At 44.9% G+C, this 16153-nt stretch overlaps 1 protein-coding gene across 4 annotated transcripts in view; it reads left to right on the forward strand.

Moving 5' to 3' along the window:
• The window catches only part of KCNIP1 (potassium voltage-gated channel interacting protein 1), a 348616-nt gene that overhangs the window by 186076 nt on the left and 146387 nt on the right, over positions 1-16153 (forward strand). For all 4 annotated transcript variants that reach the window (XR_008843083.1, XM_056516527.1, XM_056516525.1 and 1 more), the window contains one exon: positions 14323-14427. Coding sequence is in view for 3 of the 4 variants with exons in the window: in XM_056516527.1 (XP_056372502.1) it covers positions 14323-14427 (105 nt within the window). In the remaining variant the exon portion in view is untranslated. The remainder of the gene's footprint in view (positions 1-14322; positions 14428-16153) is intronic.

A 16153-nucleotide genomic window follows, 5' to 3' on the forward strand; every position in this document is an offset into this window, starting at 1 on the left:
TTTACCATAATGTCCATCTGGTAAGCTCATTCAGGATACTAATCTTTGCAGTGGAGGTGATGCAACAAAGGCTATGGGCGTAGGCATTGAAAAAATGATGACATCTGTGTCAAGTCCACTGCAAAAATTCTGAGGGTAGCCTTGGACTTCTACAGCATATTTTGACACTTTGAGCTGGTATCCTGAATTACCTATTTTATTTCCCAATGAATATGCTTGAAATAAATGACAGGTCAGTTATTCCATCATACTCAAAATGCACATGCAAAAAGTGCATACTACATTTTACCATGTGAAGTGCAAAACATATTCCCTTTAAAAAAGGATGCAAATTTCACATTTTCGTCATGCATTTTGGGGCATAATACATGCAAGAATGCATATAATGTGTATGAGCATAGCTTAAGAATAGTATAAAAACTTTAACACAGCTCCAGATGGATGGCTGAAGAGTAGAGGCTCAGTCATCCAGGGTGCCTACCACAGAAAAACCACTGGTCATCCTGTCATACCAATCATACTATTAAAGGGGTACTCTGCCCCTGGCATCTTATCCCCTATCCAAAGGATAGGGGATAAGATGTTAGATCGCCACGGTCCCGCTGCTGGGGACCCCGGGGATCGCCACTGCGGCACCCCGCCATCATTACTGCACAGAGTGAGTTTGCTCTGTGCGTAATGACGGGCGATACAGGGGCCGGAGCAGCGTGACGTCATGGCTCCGCCCATCATGACATCACTGCCCGTCCCCTTAATGCAAGTCTATGGCAGGGGGCGTGACGACTGCCACGCCCCCTTCCCATAGACTTGTATTGACGGGGGCGGGCCATGATGTCACGAGGGGCGGAGCCGTGACGTAATGATGCTCCGGCCCCTGTATTGCCCGTCATTACGTGCAGAGCGATCTCGCTCTGCGCAGTAATGATAGCGCAGTGCTGCTGCAGCGATCCCCGGGGTCCCCATCAGCGGGACCCCGGCGATCTGACATTTTATCCCCTATCCTTTGGATAGGGGATAAGAAGTCAAGGGGCGGAGTACCCCTTTAAGAAATGTTATATAATCCACTCCTAGTACTTGAACAAAACTCAAATAAAATGACCCAAATATTATGACCAAAAAGAAAGATAGAGTTTTACTTATGAAAAATAAGACTAAAAATCATTGGGTGATTGAGGTCTTTAAACATGTTTGCTATATGTTTTGGGACCGTTCCACTGTGTGAAAAGAGCCTAAATGTAACCTACAATATTTTGGAAGAAAATATGCATTAAAGGTTAAACTAACAGGTTTAAAAACTATGCGTAACTAGAAGTATCAAAGCACTGTGCAGTGTATCATCTTGCACATGAGAATCCCATAAAATTATAGAATAATTCTGATCAAACATATCCAGAATAGACAGATTTGAAATCCTCAAATAGAGAGATACACTGATGTACCTTAAAAAGTATCTGAAGTTATCTAATAAGGACTCCCTGGAAGAAGACTGAAAGGAAACCCCCCAAAGTGATTAATATACCACTTTATTGCCCCATAGCATGAAAATGTCTATGTAGCTTCTGTTTATGGAATAAAATATAACAACACTGACGTCTAGTGGTGAGACTGTAGAAACCATCTAAAAAATGAACATTAAAGCCTTGATGCTTTCTTAAGGGATTTAACCCTATGTTAACTATAACTATATACAGTATACAAAAAAAAAAAAACTCTTAATTTTTTTAATTCATCAATTTTTTTGTTTCCATCTGTTCTCATATTGGTGCTCTTGTTTTTCGCATGTTATTATTTATATATGAAGTCTGCATGTTTTACTTGTATTTGACATTAACTTTTATCAATTATGGTGCTTCTAGCTACACTTAGATTGGTTCTCTCATTCTTTTCATTATTTTTAATGCATGTTTTATCTGCATACACACCTCTTAAGCATCTAAAATATATGAGCAATATATCCTGCTCATTATTCCCTATCCAGTAAGCTCCTGTACTTTATGGTAACATAGGCTTTTTTATGAATATGAAAACCCACTGCTCGCTAAGCTGTATGCATTTACGTACTAATATGTAATACAATGAGAAGAACTGAATGGAGAGAAAAACATCCTAAATCATACTTTAGGATTGGAATTTACTTGCATTCTTTAGCTGTTTTACAGAACCCTATACCTAAGGAAGTGTCCAGTATGGAATATAAGGAGCGCCAACATTTTTGCCTGAATATTTCTGTGTGTGTTTGTTTAACGTTTCAGAGGGGCACTCCTTGAAAATAATGTTTTCAAATGACTTCTATTGAAAAATCTTAAGTCATTTACAAATTTTGCATAACTTTCTGGCACCAGTTTATTTGAAAATATTTTTTCCTACCATAGTACCCTTTTAATGCATCCGTCAAAGTATTAAAGATTATCAGTACCATTGTTTGCATATGAACAGCACAAACATTGGATCACATACTCAGTGAGAATCTTCTTTTGGTAGTACTTTTGCCACCACTGGACCAACACCATGGACAATGTCAAGGCACTCAGGTTGATACTGATCTGCCTTAGCCTAGTCTAGTTTACTAAGAAGATAGATTCATTCCTGAAACTAGCACTCCTGGAATTATTTATGTTTTGGAAAATTTACTAATTACTTAAATAAAGTACTTTAAATGACCACAAAATTTACATTAAGGGTAAATCTACATGCAACAAAAATGTTGATATTTTCTATAGTATTTTTGCACTGAAATCCACAGCAGAAAATGTGCATCTCATTGTGTGGATTAAGGTGCACATTCCAAATTTAGGCTGTGTTTACACAGTTACATTTCCAGGTGGAATTTTGCCAGAAAAAAATTACTGCACATTGGATTCTACTATCCCATTTGCACGGTGGAGATTCCGGATTCAACATAAATATTGAACCTGTCTTTAACCTCTTAAGGACCAATGACGTTGTGGAACGTCATGGCACCCTGGGCTTTAAGGACCAATGACGTTCCACAACGTCATGGCGTTTTCCGGTCCCTGCCGCGCGCCGGGCAGAGATCGGAACCGGATGCCTGCTGAAATGCTTCAACAGGCATCCAGGGCAAACGCCGAGGGGGGCCATGTAGGCCCCCCATGTCGGCGATCGCCGCAAATCGCAAGGGAAATCGCCCTTGCGATCTGCGGCGATACCGGTCTGATCGGGTCTCTGGGACCCGACCGCCCTGATCCCGGCTGTCACAGACAGCCAGGACCATGCTAAAGTATAGGAGCGAGGTTGCAAGCCTGCCACCTCCTCCCATACCCTGCGATTCCTCAGTTAGTTAACAGACCAATCGCAGGGGGGGGGGGGCGGTTACTTCCTCCCGCCCTGCCCGGCCCCTGTATGTCCGGAGAGGACGGGAGGAAGACTGGAGGACACGGCGGGGGACGGGGGAGTGCTGGGGCCCGGCCCCGGTACTTACCTCGTCCCTGAAGACCCGGATCCCGGCGAAGAAGACGGCGGCGACAGGTGAGTTCCTCTTCAGCCACGGTCGGGCCCTTTAGAGCAATGCACGTCGCCGTAAAGCGACATGCATTGCTGTATTGGGACCCTGTATACTTCAACTCCCAGCATGCCCAGACAGCCCTTGGCGTCTGGGCATGCTGGGAGTTGCAGTTTTGCAACATCTGGAGGTCCGCAGTTTTGGGACCACTGTGCCCTTCCAGATGTTGCAAAACTACACATCCTCAGCATGCCCTTACTGTCCATGCATGCTGGGAGTTGTAGTTCTGTAACATCTGGCCCTTCAGATGTTGCATAACTACAACTCCCAGCATGCCTGGACAGTTTTGGCATACTGGGAGTTGTAGTTTTGCAACATCTTGAAGGGCACAGATTGGGAATTACTGTATTAGTAGTCTGCAAACTGTAGTCCTCCAGATGTTGCAAAACTACAACTCCAAGCATGCTGGGAGTTGTAGTTCGGCAACATCTGGCTCTAAAGATGTTGCCGAACTACTACTTCCAGCATGCCTGAGAATGTTTGGGAGTTGTGGTTTTGCAACAACTGGAGGCACACTGGTTGGGAAACATTGTCTGTTTCCTAACTCAGTGTTTCCCAGCCGGTGTGCCTCCAGCTGTTGCAAAACTATAACTACCAGCATGCACTGATAGACTGTGCATGCTGGGAGTTGTAGTTTTGCAACAGCTGGAGGTCCCCCCCCCTCTGTGAATGTACAGGGTACAGGGTACATTCACATGGGCAGGGGGCTTACAGTGAGTATCGGCAGCTCAAACTCGCAGCGGGAACCTCGCTGTAATCCCCCGCCCATGTGACTGTACCCTAAAAACACTACACTACACTACACTAACATAAAATAAAAAGTAAAAAACACTACATATACACATACCACTACACAGCCCCCCACCCCAATAAAAATGAAAAACGTCTGATACGCCACTGTTTTCAAAATGGAGCCTCCAGCTGTTGCAAAACAACAACTCCCAGTATTGCCGGACAGCCGTTGACTGTTCAGGCATGCTGGGAGTTTTGCAACAGCTGGAGGCACCCTGTATGGGAATCACTGGCGTAGAATACCCCTATGTCCAAATCCCTAATTCAGGCCTCAAATTCGCATGGCGCTCTCACTTTGGAGCCCTGTCGTATTTCAAGGCAACAGTTTAGGAACACATATGGGGTATCGCCGTACTCGGGAGAAATTGCCTAACAAATTTTGGGGGGCTTTTTCTCCTTTCACCCCTTATGAAAAGGTGAAGTTGGGGTCTACACCAGCATGTTAGTGTAAAAAAATAAATTTTTTACACTAACATGCTGGTGTTGCCCCATACTTTTCATTTTGACAAGAGGCAAAATGGAAAACCGCCCCCCAAAATTTGTAATGCAATTTCTCCTGACTACGGAGATACCCCATATGTAGGTGAAAAGTGCTCTGGGGGCTCACAACAAGAAGGGAGAGTGCGCCATGGACATTTGAGGTGATTTGCACAGGGGTGGCTGATTGTTACAGCGGTTTTGACAAACGCAAAAAAACCAAAACCCCACATGTGACCCCATTTCGGAAACTACACCCCTCACGGAATGTAATGAGGGGTGCAGTGAGAATTTACACCCCACTGGTGTCTGACAGATCTTTGGAACAGTGGGCTGTGCAAATTAAAAATTTTGTACAGCCCACTGTTCCAAAGATCTGACAGACATCAGTGGGGGGTAAATGCTCACTGTACCCCTTGTTACATTCCTGAAGGGGTCTAGTTTCCAAAATGGTATGCCATGTGGGGGTTATTTTGCTTTCCTGGCACCATTGGGGCTTCCTAAATGCGACATGCCCCCCGAGCAAAATTTGCTCTCAAAAAGCCAAATATGACTCCTTCTCTTCTGAGCATTGTAGTTCGCCTGTAGTGTGCTTCAGGTCAACTTATGGGGTACCTCCATACTCAGAAGAGATGGGGTTACAAATTTTTGGGGGTATTTTCTGCTATTAACCCGTGCAAAAATGTGAAATTTGGGGGAAACACATATTTTAGTGACACAAATTTTTTTTTTTCCGTATGCAAAAGTTGTGAAACCCCTGTGAGGTATTAAGGCTCACTTTATTCCTTGTTACGCTCCTCAAGGGGTCTAGTTTCCAAAATGGTATGCCATGTGGGTATTTTTTGGTGTCCTGGCACCATAGGGGCTTCCTAAATGCGACATGCCCCCGAGCAAAATTTGCTCTCAAAAAGCCAAATATGACTCCTTCTCTTCTGAGCATTGTAGTTCGCCCGTAGTGCACTTCAGGTCAACTTATGGGGTACCTCCATACTCAGAAGAGATGGGGTTACAAATTTTGGGGGGTATTTTCTGCTATTAACCCTTGCATAAATGTGAAATTTTGGGGGAAACACATTTTAGTGAATTTTTTTTTACATTTTTTTACATATGCAAAGGTCGTGAAACACCTGTGGGGTATTAAGGCTCACTTTATTCCTTGTTACATTCCTCAAGGGGTCTAGTTTCCAAAATGGTATGGCATGTGTTTTTTTTCCTGTTCTGGCACCATAGGGGCTTCCTAAATGCAACATGCCTCCCAAAAACCATTTCAGAAAAACGTACTCTCCAAAATCCCCTTGTCGCTCCTTCGCTTCTGAGCCCTCTACTGCGCCTGCCGAACAATTTACATAGACATATGAGGTATGTGCTTACTCGAGAGAAATCGGGCTACAAATATAAGTCTAAATTTTCTCCTTTTACCCCTTGTAAAAATTCAAAAATTGGGTCTACAAGAACATGCAAGTGTAAAAAATGAAGATTCACTATTCCTGTGAAACACCTAAAGGGTTAAAATGCTGACTGAATGTCATTTTGAATACTTTGAGGGGTGCAGTTTTTATAATGGGGTCATTTGGGGGGTATTTCTAAGATGAAGACCCTTCAAATCCACTTCAAACCTGAACTGGTCTCTGAAAAATTGTGATTTTGGAAATTTTGTGAAAAATTTGAAAATTACTGCTGAACTTTAAAGCCCTCTGGTGTCTTCCAAAAGTAAAAACATGTCAATTTTATGATGCAAACATAAAGTGGACATATTATATATGTGAATAAAAAAAATTATTTGGAATGTCCATTTTCCTTACAAGCAGAGAGCTTCAAAGTTAGAAAAATTTTAAATTTTCAATTTTTTCAGCAAATTTTGGAATTTTTCACTAAGAAACTATGCAAGTATTGACAACATTTTTACCAATAACATAAAGTAGAATATGTCATGAAAAAACAATCAGAATGATAGGGAAAAGCATTCCAGAGTTATTAGTGCCTAAAGTGACAGTGGTCAGATGTTCAAAAAACGCTCTGGTCCTAAGGTGTAAAATGGCCTGGTCCTTGAGGGGTTAAATCTTGTGGTGGCACCCCATTGAAGTCAGTGGGACTGTGGATTCCGGCCAGAATCTGTGCGTTGAGCGCACAGAAATTCTGCATAAATTCCCCACATGATCGGCAGCCAGCTTAGGGTAGGTTTACACTACGTTTCCACTGTATGGCTGCTGGATCCGATTGGGGGGAGCAAAAACCAGGCGCTCACGTATCCCAGCTGGACCTGGCCCGTATGGCACATTTTCGACCCGAATCCAGTTTTCAGAAATCTAAATGCCATGATTTTAGGTCCGGTCAGAAAACCGGATACACGGCAAAAATGTGCCAACAGGAGTCACCTGTTTGACTCCGGTCGGCTCATTGAAATGCATAAGATGGGCCGGGTCCAGCTGGGATACAGGAACGCTCGGTCCGGCAGCCATACAGTGGAAACGTAGTGTGAACCCACCCTTAAGTTGAGTTAGGAAATTCCACCGTGTGAACAGTGTTAGCAAATATGGACAAAATTAGTGCACAATGTGGATAAACCATTATATACTGTGATGTAATTTAAAAGAAACATATACGTCATAAGCATCCAGATCAATAAATATAAAAGAGGGCATTTTCCAAACCAAATTCAATACTGTGGGTAGACCATTAATCATCTAAGCCCTAAAAACCATATTGAAGGTAAGGTCCAAGATTGATTAAGGAGGTCCTTATCGTATTTGGATCGCTTTATCCACAGTACAAGCACTTTAAATTAACAAAACCCAGCTGTAGATATTTATAGAAATTAAAGTAGGGGAGGAGAGAAAAACAGCTGCTTCACATTTTGTGAGGTAAAGATTCTGCCTGTCTGGAGAAAGATGCTGTTAACGGACTTAGAGATGGACTTGTAAACTGTAGAAGGGGGTAGGATAAAGTCCTTTGTATTTTGCAGAGGAGGAGTGAGAGAGACCTTTGTGTTGTGAGTTGGGAAATATAAAAGTGTGATTGAGTCCTGTGTATTGTGAGTGAAGGAGGAGTGAGAGGATCCTATAGGTTGGCTCTTATAATGAGGAGAAGATCCACTATGCTACAATACTTTATAATAAAGAGCTAATGGTACCAATTAGAGATGAGCACATTTTTGAAAAATCTCTATTAAAAACAGCTATTTATGGCCTACAGAGAGGCTCAATAGGCGTGTAGCACACTTTGCCTTGTCCTAACACACATAGGGAGTGTGCTGTGTTAGTGAAATAATACTGTTTTTCAGTATGACATGCAGATTACAAACATCGCTATTAAAATCACTGCCGTAGAGCATCTGGATGTGGCAGATTTTTTATATAATTTTTATTTAATTTAGTTTGAATTTATTAACATTTTTTGATTACCCATTCTGGTTAGCATCGAGCTGGTGGTCCTCCACAAGGCGAGCTGCCACCTGTTCCAGCCCCTGCCTCTCAGCGCACCCCCATACTCTGAGTGTCCACTTGAAAAGGGAGGGACTGCAGTACCAGCAACTTGGACGGGAACACATTCAGCTTCTGTGCCATTGGATAAGTGGGCGCATAAAGCTAGAAGTGGCTGTGGTGAAAAAGCTTGTACTTGTATCTTAAATCGAGCTGGCTGTCCTCCGCCATGTGAGATATCACCTGTTCCAGCCCCTACCTCTCAGCGCCCCTCTGACTGTGAAATGGGAATGTTTCATTTAATCAATTATGGGTCATTGTTATCACTATCGATTTTTGGAAATTTAAATTTAAGATTTAATAATAAAATGTGTGGTTACAAAAGACCAAATCCAAGGAGTCACATGTCACATTAAGGAACAGAGTCTAGTGGTGGCATGAGGAGACCATAATCTGGCAGAATAACACAGCCTGGAATTGGCGGAAGCAAGAGGAGACTATATAGTGGCTGAATGAAAAAGCCTGGAGTTGGCGGCAGTATGAGGAGACCATGGGGCCCCACAATCCCTAAGATAAAAATATACATTTTCTAATTTAAATTGTAGATTTATTGTAGTTAGGGCAACCATAAAAATGTTTAGGTAATGTCCCAGCAGCATGAGGAGACTATATAGTGGCTGAATGACACAGCCTGGAGTGGGCGGCAGCATGAGGAGACCACATAGTAGCTGAATGACACAGCGTTTAGGTGGCGGCAGCGTGAAGAAAACATATAGTGGCTGAATAACACAGCCTGGAGGTGGCGGATGTATAAGTAGACAATATAGTGGCCTAATGGCACAGCCTGGAGTTGGCGGCAGCAAAAGGAGATCATATAGTGGCTCAATAACACAGCCAGGAGTTGGCGGCAGCATGAGGAGACCATATAGTGGCTGTAGGACATTGCGTGGAGGTGGCGGCAGCGTGAGGATAACGTATCGTGGCTGAATTACACAGCATGGAGGTGGCGGCAGCATGAGAACATATAGTGGCTGAATTAGACAGCGTGGAGGTGGCAGCAGCATTAGGAAAACATATGGTGGCAGAATCAGGCAGCCTGGAGTTAGCAGCAGCATCATCAGGAGTCCTGAAAGTGACTTGGTGACAGAGTGGTGCGATGGGAGGCAATATCAGTACCCGGTGACAAGGGGGGGGGGGGAAAGGCCTGATGCCGAGGAATGTCTGTAACTGGGGAGCAGCGCCTTAAATCTGTTTTGCACTATCCAAATTTGTGAAGTGTTGGTGTGGCACCGTGGTCAATCTACTCTGATGCATTAGGCATTTTTGAGTGTAAATCCTGGCTGATCCATGCCTGATTCATCTTCACAAAGGTCAGTCTCTCCACATTTTTAGTGGACAGATGAGTTCTCCTTGGAGTGACTATGGCCCAGCCGCACTAAACTCCCGCTCCGATGGCACACTACTGGCCTGGCAGGACAGCTTTTCCAGGGCAAATTCTGCTAGTTGCGGCCACAAATCAAGTTTTTCTGCCCAGAAGTCAAGCTGATCTTCAAGGTGTGTTGGCATGGGCATGTCGAGGTATGCCACCACCTGCTGGTTCAGGTCCTGCTCCAGGTCTACCTGCTGCTGACGAGTTGCTTCACTATGCGTGTGAAGAAAGCTACTCATCAGCAACTGTAGACTTAGGCTGCTGCTGATGGAGCTGGTACTGCTCCTGCCACCCCACCCCCTCCCCAGCAGCCATGGCAGTGGAGGTGAGCCCCGAGAAAGACCTGCGAGAGGATGGACGATGGCGCCCATAGGCATCGGCCAACTGACTATGTAGGATGTCTCTGTAGTAGTTAAGTTTGTCCACCCTCTCGGTGTAAAAAAGGCCCCCATTTTGTGCCGGAAGCGAGGGTCAAGTAAGGTGGTGAAAATTTGGCGGTCACTACAGAAGCAAGGGAGCAGGCATCATGCCATTTGTGCAAGTGCCTCGGAGGGACTCCCTGCCTCCTTCTCCACTGCATACTGCCACGGTGTGTCTGGGTCCTCTGTCTCGTCTTCCTCATAACCCTCTAGCTGCCCTGACTGCTCCTGCTTCTCCTCTCCTGTCAGATGACTAGAAAAATCACCCATTTCACCAAACCTAAACTGTGCTCCACTGTGCTCCTCACCCTCCTCCTCCTCCTCCAGTTCAGCCTCCACAGGGCTCATGTGGCCGTGAGATGTAGGCGCCACATCTCCAGTGCCCTGACCAGCCATCATTTCCAACACCTGTTTGTAGGAAATGAATCAGTGGAATGACGTCGTTCATCCTGTAATCCTGGCGACTGACTAATAATGTGGCGTCCCAAAGGGCCTGAGCAAACAGCAGGTGTCAGGTATGAGCTGCCACTGGTTGACATTGAAGTTACACAGGGAAGTCCCCCTATCCGCTTGGATCATCAAGTAATCAGTGATCGTTTTCTCTTTTCGTATAGTCGGTCCAACATATGGAGGGTGGAATTCCAACGTGTGGCAACTTCGCAAATCAGACTATGTTGGGGGGTACCATTCTGATGCTGAAGCTCAAGGAAGGTGTGCTTTGAGGTGGATGAGTGGCTGAAGTGCATGCAACGTTTCCTTCCCATTGTTAGGGAGTCTTGCAGATGGGGGGAACACTTCAGGAAACGCTTGACAACTAGATTGAACACTTGTGCCATGTAGAGCGCACGGCTCAGCCTTCCTTGTCGCAGCGCAGACAAGATGTTCTTCCAATTGTCAGTCACCATGGTTCCCATTTCTAGTTTTCGTGGAGTAAGCCATGTTCCGATTTCTTTATGTAACTCCATTCACCAAGGCAAACCATGTGAAGAACAACGTGACAACTCCGTGCCATGCACACATGGTATGCTGAAGGGGCACTGAGACTTGTCCGTGCAGTGAAGGCTGAGGACAAGGTTGAGGATAAGGAGGCGGAGTCGCACACTGTCACAGGACCAACGGCCTGAAAGCGTGTGGGAGGAAGCGGCGTGACCTGTCCAAGTTGCTATTGTGGCTGTGCAGGAACCACATTCACCCAGTGGGCCATAAAGGACATGTATTGTCCCTGACCATAGTTACAGCTACGTCGGTCCTGCTGTGCACTTTGGTACACACTGACAGGCTCAAGGACTGGCCCACCTTCTGTTCCACAAAATTGTGCAGGGCTGGTACTGCCTTCTTCGCAAAAAAAAATGACCTCTTGGGACTCTCCACCTCGGCTCTGCACAAGCCATCAGTTCTCTGAAAGGTGCAGAGTCCACTTGAAAAGGAAGGGACTGCAGCACCAGCAACTTGGACAGAACATTCAGCTTCTGTGCCGTTGGATGAGTGGGTGCATACTGTTGTCACTTTGACATGGCTTTGCCGATGGATTGCTGGCAGAATGACTGACACAAAGTAGGAGGAGCAGGAGCATCTGGAGAGACAAAAGGAGGGTATGACACACAGATCCCTTCGGCTGAGGTGGTGGAGCTTTGGCTAGCTGAAACAGGGAGCGGCGTACCACTGGGTGATGCAGCAGGCTGGACCACCACATCAGAGCCACGGTTCTCCCATGCCGGTTTATTGTGGTGCAGCATATGTTGATGCAGGGCTGTAGTGCCAACATTAGGACCCTGGCCACGCTTCACCTTCTGCCGACACATCTTGCATGTGGCTATGTTAGCCTCCTCCGGATGCTTGATGAAAAACTGCCACACCACTGAGTAGCTGATTTTCCCACCAACAGTCAGCACTAAGTGACTGCTACTGCCGCTGTCTCCAGGAACCCCTTTTCCACTACCTCCCAGGAAGGTAGGCTGCCACAAACAGGTGGTCTCCCCCAGGCATGTTTGGCTCCAGAATTTCCACTTCTGCCACCATGTCGACTGCCATCCATGCTACCACATTGCTGGCTCAGCTGCTGCCTCACGGGCAACCTGTATCCCTCTTCTCCTGATGATGATGAAGCCCATTCTGCACTCAGCTCCCAATTGCAATCGTCTTTATCAGCATCAACAAGTGTCTGTACGTCACTGATGTCCTCCTCAGGTTCCTCAACGGTGTCTGCTTCATGACCCTTAACCCTGGCAACAACACCTCTCATGTCACTCTCCTCATCAACTACTTACCCTCCTAACGGAGGAAGCGGTGGATGTCTTCTACACTTCTTGGCAGGGCAGTAGGTGCTGACTGTCCTCAATTAGATCATCCGCACTGAATAGTGGAGCTAAACCCACAGCATAATATACTTCTGTAGGGAAGTGAACAGCATAGGAAAGAGGCAATGGGAGGACAGGGACTGCTCCTGGGCCATGCCAACTGAGGGTTGTGTCTGAGGAACCCACCGACTGTGGACTGGGGGTGTCAGATGTCACTTGTGAGGAAGTGGATGACCGTCTTAACCAATTGATGATGGCAGATGGGTTGCTGGTCAAGACACGACTGCTAGCTGATACCAGGAGATCAGGCCTCCCGCTGCGACTCCTTCTGCCATTCACCCCTAGTCTGTTGCGACCTCTGCCAGTACCTGATGAATTTAGGCCTCTGTGCACGTCCTGGACTTCTCTGCCTGACATACTTAGTGCTTATATGAGGGGAGTAAAATATGCTTCACTACGCTTAAAACAGTATTTGTCTAAAACAGCAGCATGTGTGTACTTTTGGCTGACCTTTTACAGTAACTAGGCCCTTAAGACTTTATCAGGAACAAAATGGTACAACACTTAGATCTACGCATTTGGTATGCACTTATGAGGGCTGTAGAATGCGCTCCACTATGCTTAACAGTTTTTGTCTAGAACAGCAGCAGGTGTGTACTTTTGGATGGCCTTTCACAGTAACTAGGCCCTTGAGACTTTAACAGGAACAAAGTAGTACACCACTTAGATGTACGTATGTGGTATTCACTTATAAGGGCAGAAAAATGTACAGTACGCTTCAAAAAGTGTTTGTGCACAACACCAGCTGTACACACCAGTGCTGCAGCACACAGTCGCTGTGCACTACACCCAAAATTGCACTTTCTCTCTCAATCTCACTCCCTTCCCTATCAGTGCTTCTAGGCAGGATTTGTTCTTGAGCTGAATCGCTGCTGTTCTTCTTTGCAACACACTGCTCTCTGTAATAAAAAGCTGTAGACAGTGACTGGGAGGTAAATTGCTGCGGTAAGAATGCTTTTCTGTGAAACACACACTGCTCTCTGTCCCTCACTCTGTGCAACAGAATGCTGACTTGACTAAAAGGTTAATCGCTGCTGGAAAAAGTTTTTCTGTGCACACACAGCGCTGTCTGTCCCTATCTATTTCTCTGCAGTGAAAGGCTGAAATAATTGGCCACAATATGTCTGCCGATTATATAGGGCTGTGACATCTCAGGCGTTACTGGCTTCTGATCACATGCATCCTGCATGTGTTTCAGGGTCATCCGGCCTACCCTTGTCCACACCTTGCCAGGATTTCTTGCCCCATGTCCTCACATGTGGATCCACCATTTAAGATGCCCTGGAGCCTGAACGGCACTAAATGGAGTTTAATGAAGCAATTTGCGCAATTGAATCACGGCGATATTCACATTCGTTGTGAATTACATTTTTCCTGAAATTCGTAACAAATTCAGATTCATCAGATTGGATTCGCTCATCCCTAATACCAGTCAAATATAAAAAAGGTAAAATAACAGACGGAGAAAGGAGTGGCGAGTGCTGAATGAGTAGACATTATGATACCGTGGGAGTAAGGTTAAGTGGATCTATCTATCTGTCTGTCTAATAAAAAGAAACGGGCAGCACTACGGTGTGCAGGATGGTGCTCGCTGGTTGACTCGATCCCAAGTCCCAGGTAAATATCAAAGGAAAGCAGCGGCACTCACGGAATGCAGGTGAATAGTGTGTGGCTTTATTCACAAAGCATCAAAATAGCGACGTTTCAGCCTTCTCACAAGGCCTTTGTCAAGCTTGACAAAGGCCTTGTGAGAAGGCTGAAACGTCGCTATTTTGATGCTTTGTGAATAAAGCCACACACTATTCACCTGCATTCCGTGAGTGCCGCTGCTTTCCTTTGATATCTGTCTGTCTATCTATTTATCTATCTGTCTAATGCATACATTATTTGTTTATTATTTTTTAAACAGGAAATGATGGATATAGTTAAAGCCATATATGACATGATGGGGAAATATACCTACCCTGTACTCAAGGACGATGCCCCAAAGCAACATGTGGACTTTTTTTTTCAGGTTAGTATACATTTCCTATTACAGAACTGTATACAGAATATCTGTCCATCACACACTACAGTGAAACTGTCTCTGTTGCCCACAGCAGAACATGAAATAAATGCTGTACTGTGATTGGTTACTATGGGCAACAGAGAAAGCCTTTATTTTAGACAGCTTTTTAAATCCTCCACATTTCTTATGTATTTAAGACACTCCGTGTGCCTTACCCAACAAGGAACAGGGCTAAGGGTATGTTCACACTGAGGAATTGGGGCGGAAATGAAGCAGAAATTTTCTGCCTTAAAATTTTGTTACTTTTCCACAAGAACTCACAGAGATTTTGCGCGGAATTTCACGCGGAATTGGCTCAGAATTCACGCGGAAATGCAGGTTTCATGCGGAGGAGGAGTATCAAGTATTTCTATTCATAAATTTTAGTTTTTTTTCATGCGGAAATTCAGCGTAAATTCCGTGCGAATTCCGCACCAATTCCGTGCGAATTCTGCGCCAATTCCGCGCCAATTCCGTGCGGAAATGCTTCTTACTCTTCTTCTTAAAAATAAAAGTAACATTGATCTCTATGGGAGAACGACGCTGATTCTGCCTGAAAGAAAGAACATGCTCTTTCTTCAAGCGGAACAGACTTCCTCGTCAGAATTCTGCTTGAGGAAATTCCTCAGTGTGAACTGAGGGGCAGAAATTCTGCACAGCTCTATGGGGATTTTCACTGCTGAATGAATTGGAGAGCAAAAAGCGAGCAGAATTACTTGTGGAAATTCCTCTTCAATTCCTCAGTGTGAACATACCCTTAAATGGAAGATATAGGTTTACTGTGAAGAGACATGGCTTAAAATATGGCAAAACACAGCATGTATAGTTTTTTAAGGCATGCTAAAATTGGCATAAAAAATTTAACAAGTGGGGCGTGACCCTGTACCCTGCTCATTTTCTTCCCCTTACACTTCCCTGTACTTTTGTTATTACTGCTGCCAGTTGGTGCCCGGGAAGCCTGTACACTGCTCTGTGTCTGCAGCCTGCAGCGAGGACCTGAATAAGTTACTGAGTGCCTTCTACACATGCTTCTGGATCTCTGACTTTCTTTTCCTTGATATTTCTCTTCACAGCAAGTTAGGTCTCTGGTCCTGTTATTGACCTTCTGATAATCATACATGGCTGAAGCTTACAAATTTGCTATCGTTCTACCATCCACCTCTTGTCACTTTCTGCTTGCCTTTGAATCTACTTATGTAGCTGATCTGATACATCTGAGTGATTTTCTTGATATCCTTATACAGCCAACTACCTGGGACTCACTCCTACTTGTACACTGTGCTGTTAGTCCTTGCTAGATTTTCCTGCACTTTCTGCTATTTTTCTGGTACATTGGATAGATGTGGGTTAAGTCCCATCTCCCACAGGTAGTTTAAGGTTCTTTATCGTGCCCTTGTCAACTTTTTCCCCTATTATTATTAGTTTTACAAATAGTGCCTTTAGTCTTGCGTATTCATGGATGAAATTAATGCCTTTTTATTACTTACCGTATTTATCGGGGTATGCCATGCACCAGCCTATAACACGCACCCTCATTTTACCAAGGATATTTGGGTAAAAAAAGTTTTTTACCCAAATATCCTTGGTAAAATGAGGGTGCATGTGTGTGCATGTGTATACCCCGATACACTGTTTCTGACCCCACAGAAGTCCCCAGGAAAGGCAGGGGGAGAGAGGCCGTCGCTGCCCGCTT

This window comes from Hyla sarda, chromosome 4 (genome assembly GCF_029499605.1).
Source record: "Hyla sarda isolate aHylSar1 chromosome 4, aHylSar1.hap1, whole genome shotgun sequence".
Classification (NCBI taxonomy): Eukaryota; Metazoa; Chordata; class Amphibia; order Anura; family Hylidae; genus Hyla; species Hyla sarda.